Source organism: Octodon degus, unplaced genomic scaffold (genome assembly GCF_000260255.1).
Source record: "Octodon degus isolate 3935 unplaced genomic scaffold, OctDeg1.0 scaffold00096, whole genome shotgun sequence".
NCBI lineage: Eukaryota > Metazoa > Chordata > Mammalia > Rodentia > Octodontidae > Octodon > Octodon degus.
Window position 1 is genome coordinate 10,492,162 of NW_004524672.1, and position 23,023 is coordinate 10,515,184.

At 38.4% G+C, this 23,023-nt stretch overlaps 2 protein-coding genes across 3 annotated transcripts in view; one reads left to right on the plus strand and one right to left on the minus strand.

Annotated features, from left to right (window-relative positions):
* The window catches only part of Cnot9 (CCR4-NOT transcription complex subunit 9), a 32,779-nt gene extending 31,466 nt beyond the window's left edge, over positions 1-1,313 (minus strand). For both annotated transcript variants that reach the window (XM_004638217.2, XM_023723107.1), the window contains exon 1: positions 1,174-1,313. In XM_004638217.2, the coding sequence (XP_004638274.1) occupies positions 1,174-1,197 (24 nt within the window). In that variant the 5' untranslated portion in view covers positions 1,198-1,313. The remainder of the gene's footprint in view (positions 1-1,173) is intronic.
* Positions 1,314-1,774: 461 nt separating this feature from the next.
* Positions 1,775-23,023, plus strand: part of Usp37 (ubiquitin specific peptidase 37) — a 56,285-nt gene continuing 35,036 nt past the window's right edge. The window contains exons 1-5 of the mRNA XM_023723028.1: positions 1,775-1,935; positions 8,161-8,301; positions 12,519-12,743; positions 16,403-16,574; positions 19,958-20,058. Of these exons, the coding sequence (XP_023578796.1) occupies positions 12,588-12,743; positions 16,403-16,574; positions 19,958-20,058 (429 nt within the window). The 5' untranslated portion in view covers positions 1,775-1,935; positions 8,161-8,301; positions 12,519-12,587. The remainder of the gene's footprint in view (positions 1,936-8,160; positions 8,302-12,518; positions 12,744-16,402; positions 16,575-19,957; positions 20,059-23,023) is intronic.

A 23,023-nucleotide genomic window follows, 5' to 3' on the forward strand; every position in this document is an offset into this window, starting at 1 on the left:
TTACTTTATACCAGGAATTTTCCTAGCACTAGGAAAAAATCATGTCTACAGGATTCACACAGTCCCTATCCTTGCCCTCAGGAGGTACACAGACAACTCCTAGGTAAAAAAAAAAAAAAAAGTCTAGTAACACATTGAGATCAGTGCTGTAAAAGAGAAACAAGTGCTCCGTGAAGGACAAGTTAGGGGTTACAAGGCTCACTGTCTGGGCCAGCGAAGGCCATTCTGCCAGATTTAGGTGGAGACCTAAGGAAACAGAAACCGATTATTACAAGTTGTGTGATTGTAAGGATAACGAGGTAAGGACATTTCAGGTATAGGGGCCAGAAAGCGCATGTATCAGGGTCTGAAATGTGGACAGCTTGGCTGGAACTTGAGAAACAACATAAAACTAGGTAATATATAATATGGGTAAGGACCGCATCATTGAGGGCCTTACAGGCCACGGAAATCTAAATGCAACGCGAGCCAGGTGTTTCAGACCACGCCTGTAACTCCAGCACTTGGGAGGCTGAAGCGAGGGATAGCCACGGGTTCGACACCAGCCTAAGGGTGCCAAAGTGAACTCAAGGCCAGGCTGAGCTGCCTGAGACCCTATCTCAAAAAGAAAAATAAATAAATGCAAAGAGAAGCTTTAGGAGTATTCCACATAAGTGAATTACAAAATTCATTTTGTTAAAATATCACACTGGTAAAAAAGTTGAGAGAGAAAAGTTCTAGAACCAGATGAATCTGGGCCTCTGACTATAGTATATAGTAGGCAAGGCAAGCGGCTGGAGCCAGAAGCCATTTCCTTCACTCCACGACGCGCCTAGGCGATGAGTTCCGAGGGCAACGGCGGCGTTAGACCACGGAATTCCCCTCATCTCTGCTGGTGCCCAGCACACAACTGGCGCCTTGAAACTGCCGGTCAGCGCAATGAATCAATGAATGGCCTGGCTGGGCCGCGCGCGATGCGCTCGGGGCGCGCGAGCAGGCCCGGCGTCAGAAAAGAACGCGAGGCGCTCAGCGGGAGGCCGCGAGAGGCGTCTGGCGAGGAAAGCAGGGGCTGGCTGCACCACAGACAAGGCGTGGCGTGGAGGGTGCCAGGGCCTCGCGGGCTCCAGGCCCGGCACAGGGAGGTAGAAGGGCGGAAGGCGGGGCTGAGGCAGGGATGCGGGCCCAGCCACTTACTGCTGCCGTCGCCAGGCTGTGCATGTTGAGAACGGCCGCCGCTCTCCTTCCTCTGCCTAAGACGTCCGACTTGCGTCTCAGCTTCAGCGCCTAAGCCGAGGAAGGTGAAGAGCCGCCATCCGCCTCAGGTTGGCTCCGCCCCCCGCACTCTGACCTTTCACCCCTGGTCCCGCCCACACAACTTCCCGCCTCCTGGCTCTGGGCCTAAAGTCGTGTAATATCCTTTGATCACCTAAGATTCAGAACCAAAGTGACAACCACGGCGTGTTAGTCCCGCATACACCCCGCATTGGGCAGAATGGGAACTCCGGCCCTCCTCCAAAGGCCGGGTAAGGGGGGGGGCAAACGCCCAACAGGATCGAGAGGACCAGAATTGCGCATGTCCACCTGGGCTAGGTGGGCGGGAATGGTGGGAAGGCGAAATTTGGTAAAGTGGGGAGTGCGCATGCGTACTACATCTCAGCAAGGGCGGGGTTTACCGGGTTGGGCGTAGCTGGGTGCCGGGGCGGGGTGAGAACGTAAGGGGCGGAGTTTGACATTTACGCGCATGCGCTGAGTCCGGTCGCTGTGCGTGCGTGCGTGCGTGTTTGCGTGTGGTCACAGTTCCCGCCATCAGCCGCTTTCCCTGTTTTTGGGGAGCGAGCAGGTTCGCCGCTTCTTGCTCGTTGTCCCTTCATTTCTTTACCTCCGGCTCCCCCCGCTCCGTGCGTACTCCATTGCTTCCGGAAGGCTTGTCTGGGGGCTCCGGACCCACAGGCACAGGTAAGGCGGCCAAGGTGGCTTCTCAATTGAGCCGTTTTCCCTAGCACCCCTCCCCCTGCGGTCCGCCCACTCGGCGTTCACTCTTCTGGAGTTTTCCCCGCTGCTGCTCAGCCCGCCCTCAACCCCTCGGCGCTCCCCAGGCCTCACTGGTACTCTTTTTGGGCCCCCTTTCTCGACTTTCCCTCTCATTTGACTTGGTCTGTACTGTCACTAGCTACGTCTGCCACCCAAACCAGTCCCCTTTTTTCTGGGACTGTCGTTGTCCACTGCTGGTGCCCTAACAAGGCCTGCTGGCTTTTCAGGTGAATACAGTTGCCGCACGTCGTGATATTTATTCGCCGTCTTGACCATCTTCATCTTCGTTTTCTAGCCATCATACCAGGTTGTCAGGTTAATCTCTTTTTAAATCATGATTCATGAAGAGCAATAATGGATGATAAAATCCTGTATTTTGGAGAGTTGTCTTGTAGTGGTTTTGTAGTGTTCCTCTCAAAATTTCAGCTGTGTTCATGTCTTTTGAGGGACGGCAGTGCCTGAAGCTCTCAACTACAGTAGCTACCTAAGAGAGAATGTCAAAATAGGCAGTTGTATGTTCTGGGTTTGCGATTACAGGCGAGTTCTGGACTGAATATGTACTGTACTTTATGTATTATATGTGCATGTTATCTTATGTGTTGATAGTCATTGGAGCCATGATTATGGATGAAATTACTCAGAGTAAAGGAGACTGGAAGGAGCATTGAGAGATTCTTGAAACTTAATTATTGGCCATAAGGGAGGAATCTTGTGAGAGATAAAAGGAGCTTTGTGTAATGTTGCGTTCTGCTGAAAGATAAAATTGAAGGAGAGCTGCAAAACCTAGTGCCATAAGTCTAATCAATTGTCTAGGTGAGAGATAATTTGATAAAGTAAGATGAACGTTTGGGTTCAATTGTGAGTCCTCTTTTGTTCTTCCATTTCTCCATAAGCTTTACATTTCAATTATGCATTGATACCAAGAATTTTTATTTCTAGTCTAGTTCCTTTTTTTGTTGTTGTTGTTGGTTTGTTTTTAACTCCGTATTCAAATAGTCAGTTGTCTACTTGACAGATAAACTTGATTTCTTAGGTTGGTTTTTTTTTTGTTTGAGACAGGGTCACCATGTATCCCAGACAGCCTCAAACTCTCAGAGATCTTGTGTCAGGCCCCTGCTCTCCAGCTCTGGGATTACAGATGTGCGCTGCCATGATTTCAAATTTGTGTAAAACTGAAGTTTTAATTTTTATTTTTATACAGGAATTGTTTTTGTCATGGGGAGAGTTGAACTCAAGGCCTGGCACATGCTAGACAGGTCTTCTACTACTGAGCTGCACCTCTAGTCCCAAACTCTTAATTCTTTTTTTAGAAAAAAAAAATTTTTTTTTTTAATCATTTATTTGGTACAGGGTCTCACTACGCAGCTCAGGCTCACAGTGATCTGCCGGTCTCAGCCTTCCCAGCGCTGTGATTACAGGTGTGTGCCACAACGCCCAGTTTTGGTGGCCTGCACAGCCTGCCCACCTAGGGTTCTGGGGCCCAAACCTGGGTCCTTGCACTTGCCAAGCAGGCGCTTAGACCAGTGAGCTACCTCCCCAGGCCCCATACTCAGTTCTTTATCTTCCTGACCTGTTTCATTAAGTAGCATGTCCATTTATTCAGTTACACAGAATAGAAACTGGAGCAAGGGCTGGCAAGATAGCTCAACGGTCTAAAGTACCTGCTTAGGCAAGTTTAGGCAGGCACAGGGGACTGCAGTTTGATCCCCGGCACCACATGCCACACCAGCCCCACCCTCAGTGGGCTGAGCTGGCCAAAAAAAATAAAGAAAAAAGAAACTGGAGCAAGGCATTATTGACCTCTTTATCTCATGAATATATACCTTCTTCAATTTACACCGTAACTATTGTAATTCCAACACGTTTCCTGGGTCTACTTTTGTACATCATCAGTTTTCCTCTGATTTTGGAAAACTGATGTACAAAATTTTGTAGTGCAAATCAGTCTCATTTTTTCTTTTTGGCGGAACTGGGGATTGAACTCAGGCCCTTATGCTTGCCAGGGAAGTGCTTACTCTACTGAGGTATCTACCCGGCCTCCAGTCTTTCTTTACCTGGACTCAAATCTGTGGCCCACAGTATTCACATGTATACAGTGAGGAAAAAAGAATTCTCATTTGATTAAATGAAATTATTATAAGCACATGGCACAGCGGGGCGTGGTGGCATATGCCTGTCCCAGTCCCAGCACTTGAGAGGCTGAGGCAGGAGGATTGCTGTGAGTTTGAGGCCACTCTGGACTACATAGTGCATTCAAGACCAGCCTAAATTATACAGTCAGACCTTGTCTCAAAAAAAAGAACCTTACACACATAAATTGGCAAGTAGGCGTTATTGTAAAGGTGAGGAGAATGCCTTCAGTAAATTCTCCCTCTAGTTGCTTTGTTGCCTTACCGCCCCCTCTTTTTAGACAGGGTTTTGCTATGTATTTCAGGCTGGCCTTGAACTCACTACGTAGCTCTGGCAGGTGTTGAACTTCATCCTGCCTCAGCCTACTAAGTGCTGGGATTGCAGACATGCACCACCATGCCTGGTTTATCTGCCTTACTTTGGATCCTTTCCATTCTCCTGTCCAAACCCAAACTATTGTTTCTTCTCTATTCGGCAATATAACATGTGATTTCTTTGCTTCAAACTCAGTGAATTGTCCATTACTGTTTTATTGTATTTAAGATAAAATTAAAAATCTTTATTGTGGTTCACAAGACTGTATATAACCTGGCTCTTGCCTGGTTTACTAGCTTCTTGTATCATCTTTTTATTTTTATTTTTTTTTTGGGGGGGGGGAGCATTGAGACAGTGTTTCATTGTGTAGTCCAGGCTACATACTGATCCTCCTGTCTCAGCCTCCCATGTGCTGGGATTATAGGCATGGGCCACAATACCCAGCCCTGTCTTTTTTTCTTCCAGCCTCAGTGCTTTTAAATATTCTTAGTCATACAAAAAGTATTTTCTTTTTTTTTTTTTTAATTTTTATTTATTTATTTATTTGAGAGAGAGAGAGAGAGAGAGAGAGAGAGTGAGAGTGAGTGAGAGTGTGTGTGTGGCCAGCTCAGCCCACCAGGGGGCAGGGCTGGCTGGCATGTGGTGCTGGGGGATTGAACCGCGGTCCCTGATGCTTTTGCTAAGCTTGTTCTAAGTAGGTGCTTTAGACCACTGAGCCATCTCTCCAGCCCAGTATTTTCTTTTTTAAAGCCTTTGTATATGCTGTTCTGCTTACCTGGACTTCTATCAACTACTTTCCAATCCTCTCATTTTGTTGTTGTAATGAGAATTGAACCCAAAGCCTTCATTCACATGGAGCTAAATGAATTCTCACTTTTTTTTTTTTTTTTTTTTTTTTTTTGGTATTTAGTACAGGATCTATAGGGTCTCACTAAACAGATTGGATTTGTAGTGATCCTCCTGTTTTCAGCCTCCCAAGCACTGGGATTACAGGCGTGCACCACCGTGCCCAGTCTCTCAATCCTTTTTATTATTTCCAAGATAGGATCCCACTGAGTTACCCAAGCTGGGCTCAAACCTGTGATCCTCCTGCCTCAGCCTCTTGAGTACTAGGATTATGGGTGTGTGCCACCACACCTGGTTTCAACTTGTTCTTCAATTTTCAATTTAAGTGGTACTTTCTTAGAAAAGCCTTCTCTTGACTTGCTCTTACCTTCAGTCTCTGGGCCTTAATCATAAGTCTCATGCCCTGTATTTTACTTTATCTCATTTTTTAGAACTTGTAATTATGTATTCCCTCAATGATTTAATTGAAGGCTGCCTCCCAGGATATAGGATAGTGATTAGTTCATTTTTATTCCTAAAGCATTTGTTAAATGATTGAATAAACTGGAACTTGCTGAAGAACCATCATGTCTTTGGAAGCACCAGCTTACTAATACTCATATCATAGCATGACACTTTTCATTCAGCAGATAAATTAAAGGATACATCAAAAGAAAATAAATGTTTTTCCAGCTTTGGATGTTTTTACCCATTTTTGTATTATAAAATTGTTCAGATTTAAATTCTTTGAGTTGGGGTAGGAGAGAGAGCTCAATAGAATAAGCGCTTGCCTGGCAAGTGCAAGGGCCTGAGTTCAATCCCCAGTTCCACCAAAAAAAAAAAAAAAAAAAATCTTTTAGTTGAAGATGAACTTTATCAAGATCAGTACCTCTGTTTACTTTCAGTTATATCTATCTTGTATATTTGTTTAATGTTTATTGGGAAAGAAAATCCTTGAACATTAGAGTTATGGTTTATATCTTTAACAGGTTATTATGAGACCAATAAGAGAGAAAACAGCAATCCCAACTTCAGTCAGCTATTGTGAATGATGAGGTGAATACTTAAAAGTTAATTTTTTTTTAATGCATGTAGAATTCATGTTGAAAAATGAGGAATAAAAGACAGAAACAGAACCAGATCTAGTGGCATACATGTATTATCTCAGCACTTTGGGAAGGAGCTGAGGCAGGAGGATTGCAAATCCAAGCCCAACCTGGGAAACCTAGCAAATTAGTGAAACCTTGTTTTAAAATATAAAGTAAAAAAGGCCACAGAATTAGTGCAAAAGTGCAGAGACCTTGGGTTCAATCTCTAGCACTAACCTCCCCGTAAGTTGGACAGATGTCTAACAAGATAGATGGATAATTGATTGATTGATTTTGAAGATTTATTTTCTAAGTAGAGGCAAGCTAGCATTAGAAATATTTGGGGGGATTAATACTATCAGTTGTAAATTTACTAAGTCTTATTTTGTCAAAGTATACAAGTTAGTGTATGCCATGCCCACTACTTTCCTTTCATTTGTAGAAAGAAAGGAGACAACAATCAGATATTCTAGTTTCTAAGAAACAAAAGAAAGAGGGGCTGGAGATGGCTCAGTGGTCTAAAGCACCTACTTAGAACAAGCTTAGCAAAGCATCTGGGACCTCGGTTCAATCCCCCAGCACCACATGCCAGCCAGCCCCGCCCCCTGGTGGGCTGAGCTAGCCACACACACACACCACACACTCTCTCTCTCTCTCTCTCTCTCTCTCTCTCTCTCACACACACACACACACACACATAAATAAAAATTTAAAAAAATATTTAAAAAAAAAGAAACAAAAGAAAGAAATTTTTCACAAAGGATGTTGTAAAGAATCATTTGTTGGAGAAATCCTGAGAAAATGGGGACTGGATGAACTGTGGCAGTGGTTAAAAATGTGGTTTCTGGTCTTTAGATGTAACTTTCTCTATTGACTGTATGCATGAATTAATCTAAGTCAGTTTCCACATCTGTAAAATTGTCCCTTTAAGGGTTACTGTGAAAATTTAGTAATGTATGTGTGTGTACTTACCACTGTGCTTAGTAAATGGTGCATAATACATTGGGTAGGATGATGGCAAAATGATTTTCTGCGTTAGACTAGTAACTAGAAAAATTAGGTTTTGGATAGATGAGAATGAAGTAAGACTAATGCTAAGATGTCTTGCCTAAGTGCTGATAGAATAAAAATAAGGAAGCCGAGGAACCTCTTCATGAGGTCATCAACTGTATCTTCACATTTATATCCTTACCACAGTGCCTTCCCGCTGAAGTAACTTGATAGGTGGATTTTGTACTACATGAAAAGATGAGTTTAAAATTGATGTACCATTCAAGTAGGTAGTAAGGAATGTCGGGATAGAACTTTACAGAAAATTCAGGTTTGAGGCTTAACTTGAGAACATTTTCTGTTTAAAGCTTTAAAAGATAAAAAAGTGATGACTTTTATTTACCTTTGGAAATTTGTATCAACACATTATGCAAGCGGTATTTTAAGACTTGGATCTCAGTGTGTAACAATGTTTATGAAGTCAACAAAGGACATACTTTTTCACTGACTTCTATGTTTCCAAATGTAGCAGGAAAAAGCAAATAATAAGGACAGTTGATCAAGGTACAGGTTCCTCCCTCAGTCCCTCATTTCCACAGCACATACATTCCTAAAGTTGGGTTGATCATGTGTATGTTGTGTATGCATAGCAGATCATGTTAAGTATTTGAGTAATTGATTTGTACTTTTAAATATGTGAGGGGTTAATCTTTGTTGTGTAAATGATTGTTTTCCTTTTTAAAACAGTTTTTAATATTGTGTATTGAATTCTTTTAAAAAGGCACACTTATATTTTCTTTAGCTGAGTTGATGGCTCCTGGAGAACTGGCCTAGCTGCAGAATATGAGTAGTTTCCCAAGAAGAGTGCCTTGCCTTTGGCACAAGGATCAGAATAAAGGTGAATTGTTATTACATAGGGTTTTTCAGTAAAAGTCACTGAAAAGTAAGTCGTATTTTTATTTTGGATATGTGTTTCCAAGAGTATGCTATTTGGCAAGACTTAAAAGAGTTTTTGTGTTTATTTTGTAGTAATAGTTCTATATTTTGGCTTTTTTTTTTTTTTTTTAAAGCATAGTATGCTTTCTGGATAAGGATATTTTCAAAGCAGTACCTTAAATATGAGCATTTATATAAATATGATGTAGAAATGTGTTTGCACTTTTATGGATCAAGTTTCATAGAATTCTCAAAATTGAGCAATAATTTTAATTGTGAAGATGTTTTTCAGTAAAGGCGAATCTCTTTGAACTGTAGAAAATAATTCTTTTTATAATTATCTTTTTTCTTCCTAATATTGCTTGACTAAGGGAATTAGCATTATTCAGTTTAAGGAAACTTTTGTCTTTGTCTTAAGTTCATAGAAAATTTAACTGTCATCAGATCGTGTTTTGTAATGTAAAAGAAACTTAGTTTCTTTTCTCGCTAACCAAATAGGGCAAGTTGTGATAGCATGAACAATGTACTAAAGTAGTTAATTCATTTAGTATAAAAGCAGGTCCTGGACTAAACTGGGACATTAGTAAAATGTTTTATTGTATTGGTTGTATCAATTATATGTCCCACATCATTTAGTGTTTCTTTTTTCCTTAGAAGAAAGGTGGCTGAAAGTAATGAATGGTTCAGAAAATGTTGAATATCCAAAGTAAAATTTTGTACAGTTAATCAGAATTGTACATAAAAATGTTTGAGAGGCTTAGAGCATTAGAAAAGTAACCAAAGTAAAATGTTTGAAATCTCTATATTTAGAGATTGGGCCTCAAAATGTAATTCAGACTGTCCTTGAACTCACCATGTAGCCAGGCTGGCCTTGCACTCATGGCAGTCCTACCCCAGCCTCCTGAGTGCTGGGATTACAGACATATGCCGCATTCATTGCCTGGGTCTGCCCTTTATTTAAAAGGACAGATGTTAAACTAATATGGTGTTATATTTCCATTTATGTTGGTACCCAGACCAATAATGACATGTAAGGAAAAATCAAGGAATGTGGCAGTATATAATGACTCTTAATGTAGAGTTGCTCTTTGAACAGTTATCATGAATCTTAGTTTGGACAAGTTGATCAGTTAAAGTATCACATGTTCCAGGCCTGCTTGAACTACATAGCCAGACTCTGTCTCAAGAAAAGAAGGTTATCTGTAACTGTAATTACTTATTCCTCATAGGTGATTTTTCTTCAATTCCTCAAAACAATGAGGACAGCTTTGAATTTTGTGAAGTTCAGGTATATAGTCTTCAAAAGATGTAATAATTTTGCATAGCAGGATTCTTATTTTTTTGTTCTTTTAAGGCAATATCTCATTACATAGTTCAGGCTGGCCTCCTACTCACTGGGACCCTTCTGCCTCAACTTCATGAGTGCTGGGATTACAGGCATGCTATACCACCCACCCCTGGTTGGGCAGTACTCTTTTTTTTTTTTTTTTGCGGTACCTGGGATCAAACTTGGGACCTTGCGCTTGCCAGGCAGATACTTATACCACTGAGCTATCTCCCCAGCCCTAGCAGTACATTTATGAAGAGTTTGCCAAAGGTATTTATGATTTTAGTATCTGCTATTGTATACTTTAACAGCAAATTGAATAAAGTTGGTAGTGCTAATTTGTTCATTCTTGTATTTCTTGTGTATCAGATGCAGTCTCCACAGGGTTGGAAAGATTAAAGCACATATTCCTTTGTCTTCAAATAACAAGTTCTAGATAGAGTCACAAATAACGATTATAATAAAAGTGTGATAAATACTGGAAGATAAGCTCAGAGTACCACAGAAAAAGGAGGATTTAAACAGTCTCAGCATGGCTATGGGGGGGGGGAGAACAAATAAAAGGTAGTGAGGAAAGGCTTTGGAGAGAGGGCAGCATTTAATTTGAGCTCTAATTTTAAGAGTCGAGAAAAAATTAAGAAAGGTTAGTAGTAGTTAAGTACATGAAAATCCTCTAGTGCTGACCATAGTGTGTGCATAGTTGCATAAGGATATTTGGGTTTGGGGAAATTATAAGTAGTTGGGATGATTGGGGGTTTGAGGGTATAAAAGTTCTGTAAAAAGTGTGTGAAGATAAAATTGACAGAACTCTCCTTTTACCTACCAACTTCAATCCAGTACCAACAATCATCAACAGAGAAGTCAAAGACAGTTCTTATTTTTGGTATAGAAAACTGGGATAGGAGGGGAACCATGTGTACTCTTTGTAGTGCTAAAAGTCAGTATGTTATAGGTATACCCACTGAAGTCATAAGTACTTAATTGCAACAAAAATTTCAGAAAAAAAAAACAAATACATATTTTTGTTCAAATTTTTATAGTTACTGGTTTGTACAATATGAAAATAAACAGGGCTATAGTATTAATTGCCTCAACATTAATTGATGAATTCATATATCTAGCAAATTATATTAATCTGGTCACTGTGTACTCAGAAAATTTTGATGAGATTGAATGAATGAATAACAATTGAGAATCTAATCTGTAATCCATAATACTTTTTAAGTCATTAAAGTGTTTTTACATCTTTTCATTTTATTTTCACTTATTTCCTATGTAGTAAACTGCAAACCTTGTAGTTTTGGTTGTTTTTGAGATAGGCTCTCACCTGGCTGGCCACAAATTGGCAACACCTTCCTGATTTACTCTCCCCAGTGCTGGGATTACAGGTGTGCTTCACTATGCCCAGTTTATTTGTAGCTTTTCAAAGTATATTTGAATTCATTACTCAAAATTTAAAATGGGACGTTTTTCATGAAAGTCTGAGTCATTTTCTTGAAAAAGATGTGGTAGTACTATGTTCATTATTCTACTCACTTAATTGACTGAATTGGATAGTGGTTGTTCACACTTGCTTAAGTCATTTCAGTTACTTCACTGGCCTCTTACAGGCAGTTGAGTAGTAACTATTAATCTTGTTTATTGAGGTCTTTGAAGGAAGTGGTATAATATAAGTGAGAAAGTAGGTACTAATTTTTAATCTTCATAATGCTGTCAGTTAAATGCTTGCTAAGTGTTATTTCATTACCTTACAGCATTGCTATTCCTATTTTATAATTGAGAAAATATAACTTAGTTACAAGTTCGTAAGCAACAGAACTGGCCTGTAGTTTCTAGATCTAGTATTGTTTTTCCTTATATACTGCCTTTTCTAGAATTTCTTGTTGAACTGTTTAGGCTGATGCAGTTTGTAATGATTTTCAATTTGTTGACTTATGCAATAATCCATTTTAGGGGCAATATTTTTAGTGGTTTGAAAATGATACAAATAAAATTTGGTTTAGCAATTTTAAATGAATATACATTTCTGTATATAGGATATAGTAATATTTTTCTACTATTACTGTGATTTTACTTACTGACTTGGTAAAACTAAAGCGTCTAAGATATCTTTCATTTCTGGTAGTTAATTTTAAGTATTGAAAGTTCATTCAGAAACACAAGTGTCAAAGGTAAAATTCTTTTCAGGAATAATGGTAATATAAATATAGGTGATTCTTAGGAAGACTCTTTTGTGCATTTTTCCTGAAGATTAAATATTTTTTCTCAGTAATGATATGATTCTGGAGGTTGAACTAATTTGATTATTCTTAAAAATTTTTAATCATATAATATTTTCTGCACATGTGATCTTGTTTAGATTACTTACTAAATACGTTGTTGTTTGGAAAGAAACCACGTTCTAAGAAATAGATTCAGATGACTAAATTTTTTATTTAAATTTGAAATTTACGACCCATTATCATTTATAAAGGAATAATTGCTGTAAATGCAGTTACAATGAGAATAGAAACTGATTCCTTTTTTTTTTTTTTTTTTTTTTTTGCAGTACCAGGGATTGAACTCAGGCCCTTGCGCCTGCCAGGCAAGCGCTTATTCTACTGGGCTATCTCCCTGGCCCTAGAATCTGATTCCTGATTATTGGCAACAATATGGTTATGAGTGGTCAGTGATATAGGTATTGGACCCAGGGCAAAGAAGGGAACATGGGCAGAAGGAATTAAAGGTGGTATATGCAGTCACTGAATGTGAGTGCCTACTTTAGTTGTCTTTTTTTGCCTGTCTTTTATGGCTAATTAGGACCTTTAAGAAAAGAATGCAGGAAGGTTCGTTAAGCATTATCTTTTAAACTATTTTAGTCACTAGTAACTTCTAACTTATTTTTTTTTTTTCTTTAGAACCTGTCAGGTGAAGGTGTATTTTTTATTTTTTAATTTGGTTAGAAGCAATTTATTTTTAAAGAAAATATGTCTCCTCTGAAGATACATGGACCTATCCGAATTCGAAGTATGCAGACTGGGATTACAAAGTGGAAAGAAGGATCCTTTGAAATTGTGGAAAAAGAGAATAAAGTCAGCCTAGTAGTTCACTACAATACTGGAGGAATTCCAAGGACATTTCAGGTATTAACCAAATTTTGATTTGGAATGGTTTTTAAATACATCTTTTAATAAATAGCTGTTCTGTACATAGTAAGCATTGTAGTAGCCCTTCTTGCTTCTTTCCAGGGACACTAGGACTTTTTGTATATATTTTATACATTATTCAGAATTGTTGGCTCTGAATACTAAAGGGTGGGAAATAGTCACTATTAAAAAGAAATTAGTGAGAAGGGACTTAGAAGAGTTTGGATACAGTATATTTAAGCTGTACTTTTTCTTTTTCCGAGTAACATAGGTGAAGGATTCATTCATCAGAATTTGACATAAGTTTTGTTTTGGGTTTTTGTGCTTTTTTTTTGTTTTTCTGAGACAGGGTATTGTTATATAGTCTAATCTGGTCTTGAACTCACTTCGTAGCCCTTTGATAGGTTCCAGCTTGAGTACCGACTGCTGGCTCAACAGGGCTGTATCCCCAGAACAACAGCTTATCTTCCAATGACCACTTCCTCTTCCCTCCCCACTCCAGTGCTGGTTACAGCTTCCTTTACCTTGGCTCTGCACGTGGGGAATGCCCAGACAGCTCCTTATGTGCCACTGAAACTGCCCCTCAAATTCTACCCCTAGCAAAAGGCCATAAATCTTCAGCCTTCTATTCTCTCAGGTCAGGGGATCCCCTAGCTCCCTGCCCTTGATCTCCAGGTCTTCAGTTAGTAAATATTCCCCCCGTCCCCTTTATTTCTGTTTCTCTGCTGTGCTGCCAAAAAACCCAACACCTATATTGGCCTCAGAAATTCTTTCTGACTCAGCCTGTCAGGTTCCTCAGTGCTAAGATTACAGGCATGCACTAACATACTTTGGGTTCTTGTTAGTTGTCTGTCTTTCTTTTCTTTTCTTTTCTATCTTTCTTGCTTGCTTTTCTTTCCGAGACATGGTCTCACTGCATAGTTCAGACTAGCCTTGTACTCACTGTGTACCCTAGGTGACCCCAAACATACAGTGATCCTCCTGTCTCATTCTCCCAAGAGCTGGGAGTATAAACGTGTGCCACCACATCTGGCCAGTATTAGGGGTTTTTTTTGTTTTGTTTTTATTTTTAGTATTAAGTTTTAAAAAGATTTATATTGTCTTCTAAAAGCCAGTTTCTACTTCATAATTAATCCTGCCAGATGTCACAGCATGGAACATTCAAGGCTTATTATTCAAGATCATCCTAACTTTTTGAGGGGATACTGGCAATCAAACTCAGGACCTCATGTTTGCCAGGCAGGTGCTACACCACTGAGCTATATCCCAGCCCTTAACTATTTTCTTAGAACTAAAATTTTGAAGAATTCTCATTGTATGGTTTGTATATAGAAGTTTGTATATATTTTTATTGGGTTTTGGGGATGGGGGGAATCTTTTTTAAGCCAGGCATGATGGTGTCCACCTGTAATCTCAGCACTTACAAGGTTGAGGCAAGAGGATTGCCAAGAGTTCAATACCAGCCTAGGCTACAAAGTGAGTTCAAGGCCAACCTGAACAACATAGTGAGACCCTGTGTCTAAAAAGAAAATAAAGTAAAATATAATACAGTATATAAAGTAAACAGGAGTTAGTGACACAAGTACAGACTAGAGAGCTTGATGTTTCTGGATAGCTGTGAGTGCTGAAGTTCTTAAGGAGTCAGGTATCTCTAATTCCTATTTCTTGGGGATATGCATGATAATGAGACATTAGGAAAGATATTCAAGAGGTTTGGTGGGAGGTTAGATGAGAGATCAAAGTCCTGAACTAAGGAAATAATGAAAGAAGCAAGAAAAAAAAGTACAGACTTAAGAGCTTGGGGAGATTCCCTTTTTATAAGAGGATGTGGGTCTTTTTTGTGCCTTTTGTTATAGGGAGCTGAGGAAAATATTAGGTGTGAAGAATATTAAGAAAGAGGAATTGCTTGAGGTATGAGGACTTTAAAAAGTAAACAGGCCTGGAGTTCTAACAGAGAGCTCAGGAGTTCAAAAAGAATAGGGAGGGGTGGGGAGATAGCTTAGCAGCCACCTGAAGCACAAGGTCCTGAGTTTGATCCCCGCCTCCACTAAAAACAAAGAAACAAAAAAGCAGGGAGGCTGAGACAGGAGGATCACTGAGTCTGAACTGCATAGTGAGGTCCTGTATCAAAATAAATAAATAAAAATTAAAATTAAAAACGTAGGGAGTCCTTACATGATTACTAAAATTGTGAGGCTGGATGGGATTTATAGTTGTTGAACTGGCCAAATTCTCATTTGTTAATGAATAAACTTTCCTATTTACATTTAAAATTAATTTAAAAAACCTCCCCTAAAAATTTTTTAAAAATTAATTTATGTGGTATAGGGTCTTGCTACCCAGCTCAGACTCAGTGATCCTCCAGTCTCAGCCTCCACAATGCTGGGATTACTTGTGTGCACCACCATGTCCAGTTTTGTGCATGCCCAGTTTTCGGGGGAGAGGGGCGCATGGTATGACATACAGTACGGGGGAACCAACCAGGGTCCTTGCAGCTTGCCAGGAAGGCACTTAGACCAAAAAGCTATCTCCCTAGCCCCCCTTTTTTATATTTAACTATTTTCTTTCCAGTGATGAATTGATTGACATAATGCTTTTACGTTACCTATTTTTGTGTTTTATTGATTTCTACTCAAGGGCATGAATTGAAGCTAAAATAAACGTATCACTACAAATTTAATTACTAATTGGTATAATTGTTTTTCATTCTTATCTAAAAATTGACAGTTTTCCCTGATTAAGATTATGAGACATGTTATTCTTTATAACATGTTGTTTAAAGGATATATCCTCAGCAAAATCAGTTTTAGAAACCTTTATGCCTGCTGAAGGAGAATATTAGAGAATAAATCTGAGTGCTAGGAATTATTTACGTAATGAAAAACTTTTAAGAGTAATTCATTTCACCTTGGAAAATAAATTTCGTTTGAGAGAAAATTAAAGGTATTTGTAGCACATTTCCAAAAGCTAGGAGACTCCACAGATAAACTAGCTCTGGGCATTGATAGCAGTAAGCTAAGAAAATTCTAGTGTGCTTGTATTTTCATGATAGAAGGGAAGTGAGTCTTAGGACAGTTAAAAAGTATTTTCTTGGTATTTGGAAAGCTTTATTTTTGACATAGTTTTGAGAGATTGAAATTCTTTTGAGGTTTGTAGCTCAATTTATATTCCTCTTATATTGTAGGTGCCTAAACGATTTGTCAAATATCTTTAGGAATTTAATGTGGGGGCGGGGAGATGGCTCAGTGAAATAAGCGCTTCCCTGGCAAGCGCAAGGGCCTGAGTTCAATCCCCGGTTCTGCCAAAAATAAAAAAAAATTTAAAAAGAATTTAATGAAAAAAAAGACTAGCATAATTTAACTTTTCTATACTGGAGATAGTATTATAACCATTCAGGCTCTAAAAAATGTTGAGTCACTTTCTTATCCTTTAAAACTATATTTAAATATATACTTCTCTTTCCATAAGATCAAGAGAATTAGTATTACTCTATAAAATGAATTTTAGTAGTATGTGTTTATATCTTCTGAAAGTTAAGTCTTTGAGTTAGATGTATTAAGAGAATAATTTGGAAAACATGAAGTTTAGTATTCATTATACAGTTTAAATTATACCTCATAGACCTTTTGATGATAATTTTTTTAAATTTTTATCAGCTAAGTCATAACATTAAAAATGTGGTGCTTCGACCCAGTGGAGCAAAGCAGAGCCGCCTAATGTTAACTCTACAGGATAATAGCTTCTTGTCTATTGACAAAGTACCAAGTAAAGATGCAGAAGAAATGAGGTTGTTTCTAGATGCAGTCCATCAAAACAGACTTCATACAGGTGAGCACTTACCATGCCCAAGTCTGAAATGAGCAGTTTTTAAAAATTATGACTAGGTTACAAGCCAGTAATCTTAATACATAATGATGCCAAAATCCTCAACAAAATACTACTAGAGCCGATTTCAGTAGCACAGTAAGAGTTGTATGACTAAGAAGAATTTATTCCTAGAATGCAAGGATGGTTCAAATATGAAAGTCAGTCTTTAATACATTTATTAACAGAATAAAGGAAAAAAGCAGCCTGATATATCAGTTCATATAGGAAAAGCTTTTGACTAATTTACCACCCTTTATGATAAAAACATTCAATAAATTCAGAGAAGCAGGAAACCAATTTCAGTGTGAATAACTATCACATATGAAAAACCGACCCAACTAAGGTGATACTCAACAATAAGAAACGTGTGTGTGTGTGTGTGTGTGTTTGAGACAGGATCTCACTATGCAGTTCAGGTTGGCCTTTAGCCCAGGCTAGTCTTGAACTCACAGTGATCTTCCTCCCTTAACCTTCCAAGTGCTGGTATTGCAGGCGTGTGCCTCCACACCTGGCTGACACTAGAAGTTTTTCCTTTAAGATCAGTAACAAGACAAGGATGCCTGCTTTTGCCACTTTTGTATAGCTCTGGAAGTTTTACCCAGGCATGCTTTTTGTATTTAGTTGATGCCTGTATTTAGCATATTCTCCTTATGAAAGAAAAAGGGTTTGCTGTGGTTGTTTGCCACTTAGAACCTACTCATGTGTTTATGCCACCAAATCTGGACTGTGTCAGTTTACTAAATTAAGTTTTAGAATCAAATTGAGTATAGTACTACTTAAAATTCTCACAGTATTTTAGAAATTATGTCTATGTTTCTGTATTTGTATTATTCCATTATACCTATTAATTGCATCACAGTCCTAAGGATTGATGTAAAAAAATGTCTTTTTTTATTAAAAAAAAAAAAAAAAAGAACAAGTCTTTAAGTACATTGGATCAGGATAGCACAATATACTGGGAAGCCATGCTTAAAACAACGTGCTGTAGTGAACAACTATGTTCTTTGGTCCTAAACAGATTTGTTTATTTTTGGTACTGGGAATTGAACTCAGTACCATATCCTTGTCAGGCAGGCAATGTGCTACTGAGCTGTATCCCTGGCCCCTTAAGCAGATTTGAATTTTAAGCCTACCTCTGCTTGTTATTTCCTGTGTTATTTTGGGCCAGTCACTTAACAACTGAATTTTAATTTCCTCATCTCTAAAATGAAGACTATATCATCTTAACTTCCAAGCTTTTTAAAGAATGTGAGGCCTGACTGGCACATGGTAGCTACTCAGCAAGTCATTAGTATTATCAAGAGTAGCTCGCTTTGTCTGTAACACTAACACATTGTTTGATCTTGGACAAGTCATTTTAATTTTTTATGTTTAATTGTCTAGCTTCCCCAAAGGGATAATAACTTCGCAGGAACTAGAGAAAGATGATGAATGTAACTATACTTTGAAAAATATAAAAAAGAAAGAAAGAAAGAAAGAAAGAAAAATGTAAGGTATTTCACATTTAAGGTCAGCACTCAAATCAGTGGGAAAAAGACAATATTTGATAGTGTTCTTTATAGATAAAACAACTAGTTAACCATTTAAGATACTGAAATTGGATCCTTTTTTCCTTTCTTTTCTTTCTTTCTTTTTTTTTTTTTTTTTTTTGTTTGTTTGTTTGTTTGGCGGAACTGGGGATTGAACTTAGGCCCTTGTGCTTGCCAGGGAAGTGCTTATTCCACTGAGCCACCTTCCCGGACCCTATTTTTTCCTTTTATCAAAATAATTTTAGCTCAAAGATTTGAATGTAAAAAGTGATTTTTTAAAAGAGAGTGGATTCCATCATATTCTAATGCTGGAAAAGACCTTTTGGAGTGTACATAAAAAATAGCAGGGCTGGAATATATAGCTTGGCTAGAGTGCTTGCCTAGAATGTGAGAGGCCCTGGGTGCCATCCCTGCACCATTTAGAAACAAACCAAGCCTGCTGGATGTGATGGTACATGCCTATAATCCTAGCACTTGGAAGGCTGAGGCAGGAGGAATGCTGTGTGCCTGGGTTACCTAGTAAGTCCAAGGCCAGCCTGAACTGAAACCCTGTCTCTAAAAAGACCAAAAAAAGAAACAAGCCATCGTAGAATCAGTAGAAGATAGTTTACTTAGACTGCAAAAATTTAGTCATTGTCTATGGTGGGGGAGGGGGAGAGAAAAAAGCTAGTGATACCACAGTAATAATTACAAGAATTTATGTTACTATCATTGATACACAAAGACTTACTTCACAAATTGATAGGAAAAATGCAACCTAATAAGGAATTTGTTCTACAAAGATCATTGCATTAATACAAAAAGATAAAGTGAAAAAATGTTAAACATTACTTGCAGTTTTGAAAAACTAAAATATCCCAAATGATCATCAGTCAGAAATTTGCAAACTAAGTTAAAGTACTTTTTGAACAATATACAAATTCATATTTATGCATAACCTTGAATTATGTTAAGATAGCATGAATTTCCTTAAAATAGAGTGCCTTTATTCTGCATAATAGAACTAAAGTTTTAAACTAAATTTTTATGTTTCATAGGATGTGTATTTGTGTAATCAAACTCAAGACCTTGTACTTGCCAGGCAAGCACTGTGCCACTGAGCTACATCCCCGGCCCAACTACATTTATTTTTAACTGATATAAAAGCATAAAAATTGTACATATTTGTAGGGTACCATGTCATGTTTCAATACACGTTTACTTTGTGATTGATATACATTGACTTTTAATGTATGCTTCGGAATATATGTTGTTGGAGGTGTATCTGTCATCTTTTGACATATTTTCTTGGCATCAGGTGTTGGTGTTCATTTTCTTTTTTTTTTTTTTAATTTTATTTATTTATTTATTTTTTTGTTGGTGTTCATTTTCAATGTCAGAGGTGGCCAACCTATGACACGCATGCCTTAGTGGACTCATTTGTATGATTGAAAGTTTTGTTCTATTTTTTGGTACTGGGAATTGAACTCAGGACCTTGTACTTGCTGGACAGGTACTGTGCCACTGAGCTATTATCTCCAGCCCTAAAAGTTTTAAAAGGTTTGCCATCACTGCTCTAGATACATAGTGATTATATTGTAGTTTTAATTACCTATTATTCTATAGAACTTTCGGCATTTTCCTTTTGTTTTGTAAATTTTATCGATTACATCTTTTTTATTTATAATTTCACTTGAGATATTTTAGCTCTATATTTTTATTAATAGGTGATGTAAAGATGTACATTCTATCACAAAAAACTTGATTATCTTTTTCCAGATGTCTTAAAATCAGTGATTTACTTTTTGTTTTTGTCTGTGTTATTTTGGTCACCAGCCATGAAATCTTCCCAGGGTTCTGGTAGTTTTGGAGCTGTTCTGGGTAGCAGACCCTCACAGAAGGAAACCAACAGGCAACTTTCTTACTCAGATAATCAGGTATGTTAGTATGAATCTTTTTAGCTTTAAAAAAAAAAAAGAAATTACGTTTTGGACAGGTGTACCATGCAGTTGCAGAGTTAATTCAGCCCATGAATTTTAATATTTCTGGTATTTCTGGCATTGTTACAAGGGTATTTTCTACATAGCTGAGATTTATCATTGGCTTTCTTGATCCTTTGAACAATTTTCATGAAGATTAGTATGGTTTTTCACATCTCTTACCTATAATTTTACTATACAGCTTTTGCTTAGCAGCTCATAGCATTATGAACCAAAGTACACTGTAATTTGTAAAAGTGTGGCTGTGGAGTTAGGTGTGAGTTCAAGTGTGGTTTTGCCACTTGCTAGCTATGGATTGTTGGGGAAATTGGTTAAATGCCTTGAGTCTAGTGCCCATCTATAAAAATGAGACAGCAATAATGTGTTAACAGTTGCTATGAAATAGCGCATGTAAAAGTACTTAGCTCAAGTTATACTATACTACCTGCTAATACCCCTACAAGTATTTGGCATAATATCTTTTTTTTGTGGGGGGGAAGGGTCTACAGGGTTTCAGGGTCTCGCTATTAGATTAGACTTGTAGTGTTTACAGCCTTCCAAGAGCTGGCATTACAGGCGTGTACCACCACGCCCAGTCTCAATTGCTGTCTCAGCACACCCTGGGGGTAGGGCCAGCATGACAGGCTCAGGGATTGAACCACTGGCCCCTGTGCCTGCTGAGCTGTTTGGCCGGCCCATCTTTATACTCTTTAGGTTTGTTTTCTATATTATAAACTTGGCCTAGTTGTTTAGTTGTTGTTATTGGGATTTTATTTTGTTCTGTTGAGATAGGGTCTTGCTATATAGTTCAGGCTGGCCTCAAATTTGTAGCAATCCTATGTTAGCCTCCCAAGTGCTGGGATTCTAGGCCTGTGCCACCAAGCACAGCTTGAGGATTACCACAATTGTAGGTAAGAATTTAAAATGTTAAAATACTACTTAAATGTATAAAGGTTAACATATATAGTAGGTAAAAATATGTGTACCTGTAAAAGTAATTCCCATTAATGGAAATGTACAATTTTGTGACTGAGTAGCATTAAATAAAAAGGAATACAAAACTAGATGATTTTGTGCATTTTAAAGATAAATCGTGATTTTTGTACAGAAAAACTTTGACTAGTGTATAAAGTAGGAAAATAGAAGTACAAGAACAGTACATGGGGTGATGGTGAAACTTCTGTCTGTGGCAATTTTTTTTCTTTGTTTGTTTGGTTTTGGTTTTTGAGACAGGGTCTCCCTGTGTAGTTCAGACTGGTCTTGAACTCATTCTATAGTCCAGGCTGTCTTTGAACTTGTAGCAATTCTACTACCTCAGTCTCCTGAGTCCCGTCAGGCTTACAGACATGTGCTGCCACAACCAGTAGCCTGTAGCTTTTTATTTAATACTATATTTGTGAGCAATGCTTCCATGTTTTTCAATGCCAGAGATAAAACACAGGGCCTTGTGCATGATAGGCGAGCTCTCTATCACTGTACTATATCCCCAACCTTTAAGTTTGAAAATTATCGCCCATTTAAAAATAAGTGGGTCAGGGAATATAATGTAGCTCAGGGCACAAGCACCTGTCTGGCAAGCAGAAAGTCTTGTGTTTGATTCCAGTACCAAATAAATAAAGTTTACTTTTTTAAACCATTCATCCAGATTACTTAAAGAGTTTTTTAATATATAATAAATAATTGGATGTATCCTCTGTTCCATAGAGAATAACATAACTTTTGGGTAGGGGCAGGACTATGCAAGCCTTTGAACTTTATTCCCAACCCTTTTTGAGTCTTACTAAGTTGCCCAGGCTGATCTCAAACTAATATTGCTCCTACCTCAGCTTCCCAAATGTTGGAATTACAGGCATGTACTACCATACCTCGTTTTATTTACTTAATTTTTTTTTTTTTTTGAGACAGGGTCTCTGACAGGTTAATTTTTTTTTTTCCTGACGGGTTAATGTTATCCTTTAGTTACTGCAGATTGTTCAGGCCCACAATCTCCCAAATGAGTGGATGGCAGAGGCTTAAATAAAAGAGAAAAGTGATATGATTTTAGGGCTCCAGGAGGATCAAAACCCTCTAACAGTATTTGAGATTCTCTGGGGTCTAAGCCAGAACTTCTCTGGGCAGCTTGTATTTATATAGTTTTTGAAACAAAGAGGGAAACAGAAGAAAAGTCCTTAAGAAAAGGACTGCTAGTTTACTATAAGAAAAATAGGGCAGAATTTATCAGGATTTTCGGAGATATTTTCCCAAGTAGTAAATTATATCAATCACAAGAACGATCTTATTTTTCCCAAGTAGTAAGTTATGTCAATCAGGAGAACAACCTTATCTTTAGGTTAACACTTGTTGTAGGAGTATTGAGCCTGCAGCTGCACTCTCCTTTTATTTACTTGAGGTTGGAGGCAGAGGACCTCAGTTGTGGCCTTATCTTGTTCTTTGAGGCATCTCAGCTTTACAGCCCATTGTAGGCCTCAGCCAGGACCAGTGATTCTTAGAGGTTCACTTACTATGAATCCACTGCGCATCTCCAGACAAAGGGTCTAGGCCTTAGACACTTGAAGGTAAACATGGAAAGCTGATTGGTTTATTTTAAATCCTGCTTATAGCTGCTTGGTAGTGGTCTCCATCAGGTCTCCCCATGTAAATTCAGGCTGGCTTTAAAATCACAATGCAGGGCTGGGGAGATGGCTCGGTGGTATAAGTGCCTGCCTGGCAAGCACAGGGCCCTGTGTTTGATCCCTGATACTGCAAAATAAATAAAGTAAGTGAAAAATCACAATGCACCCTAGGCTGGCCTCCAACCCACAGTGATCCTTATGCCTCAGCATCCAGGCTGCTAGGATTACAGGTGCATACAACCATGCCCCGTGTTAAACATTCTAGAAGCCAGTACCAAAAAAATAATAATTTAGTCTTATATTCAGTTCTA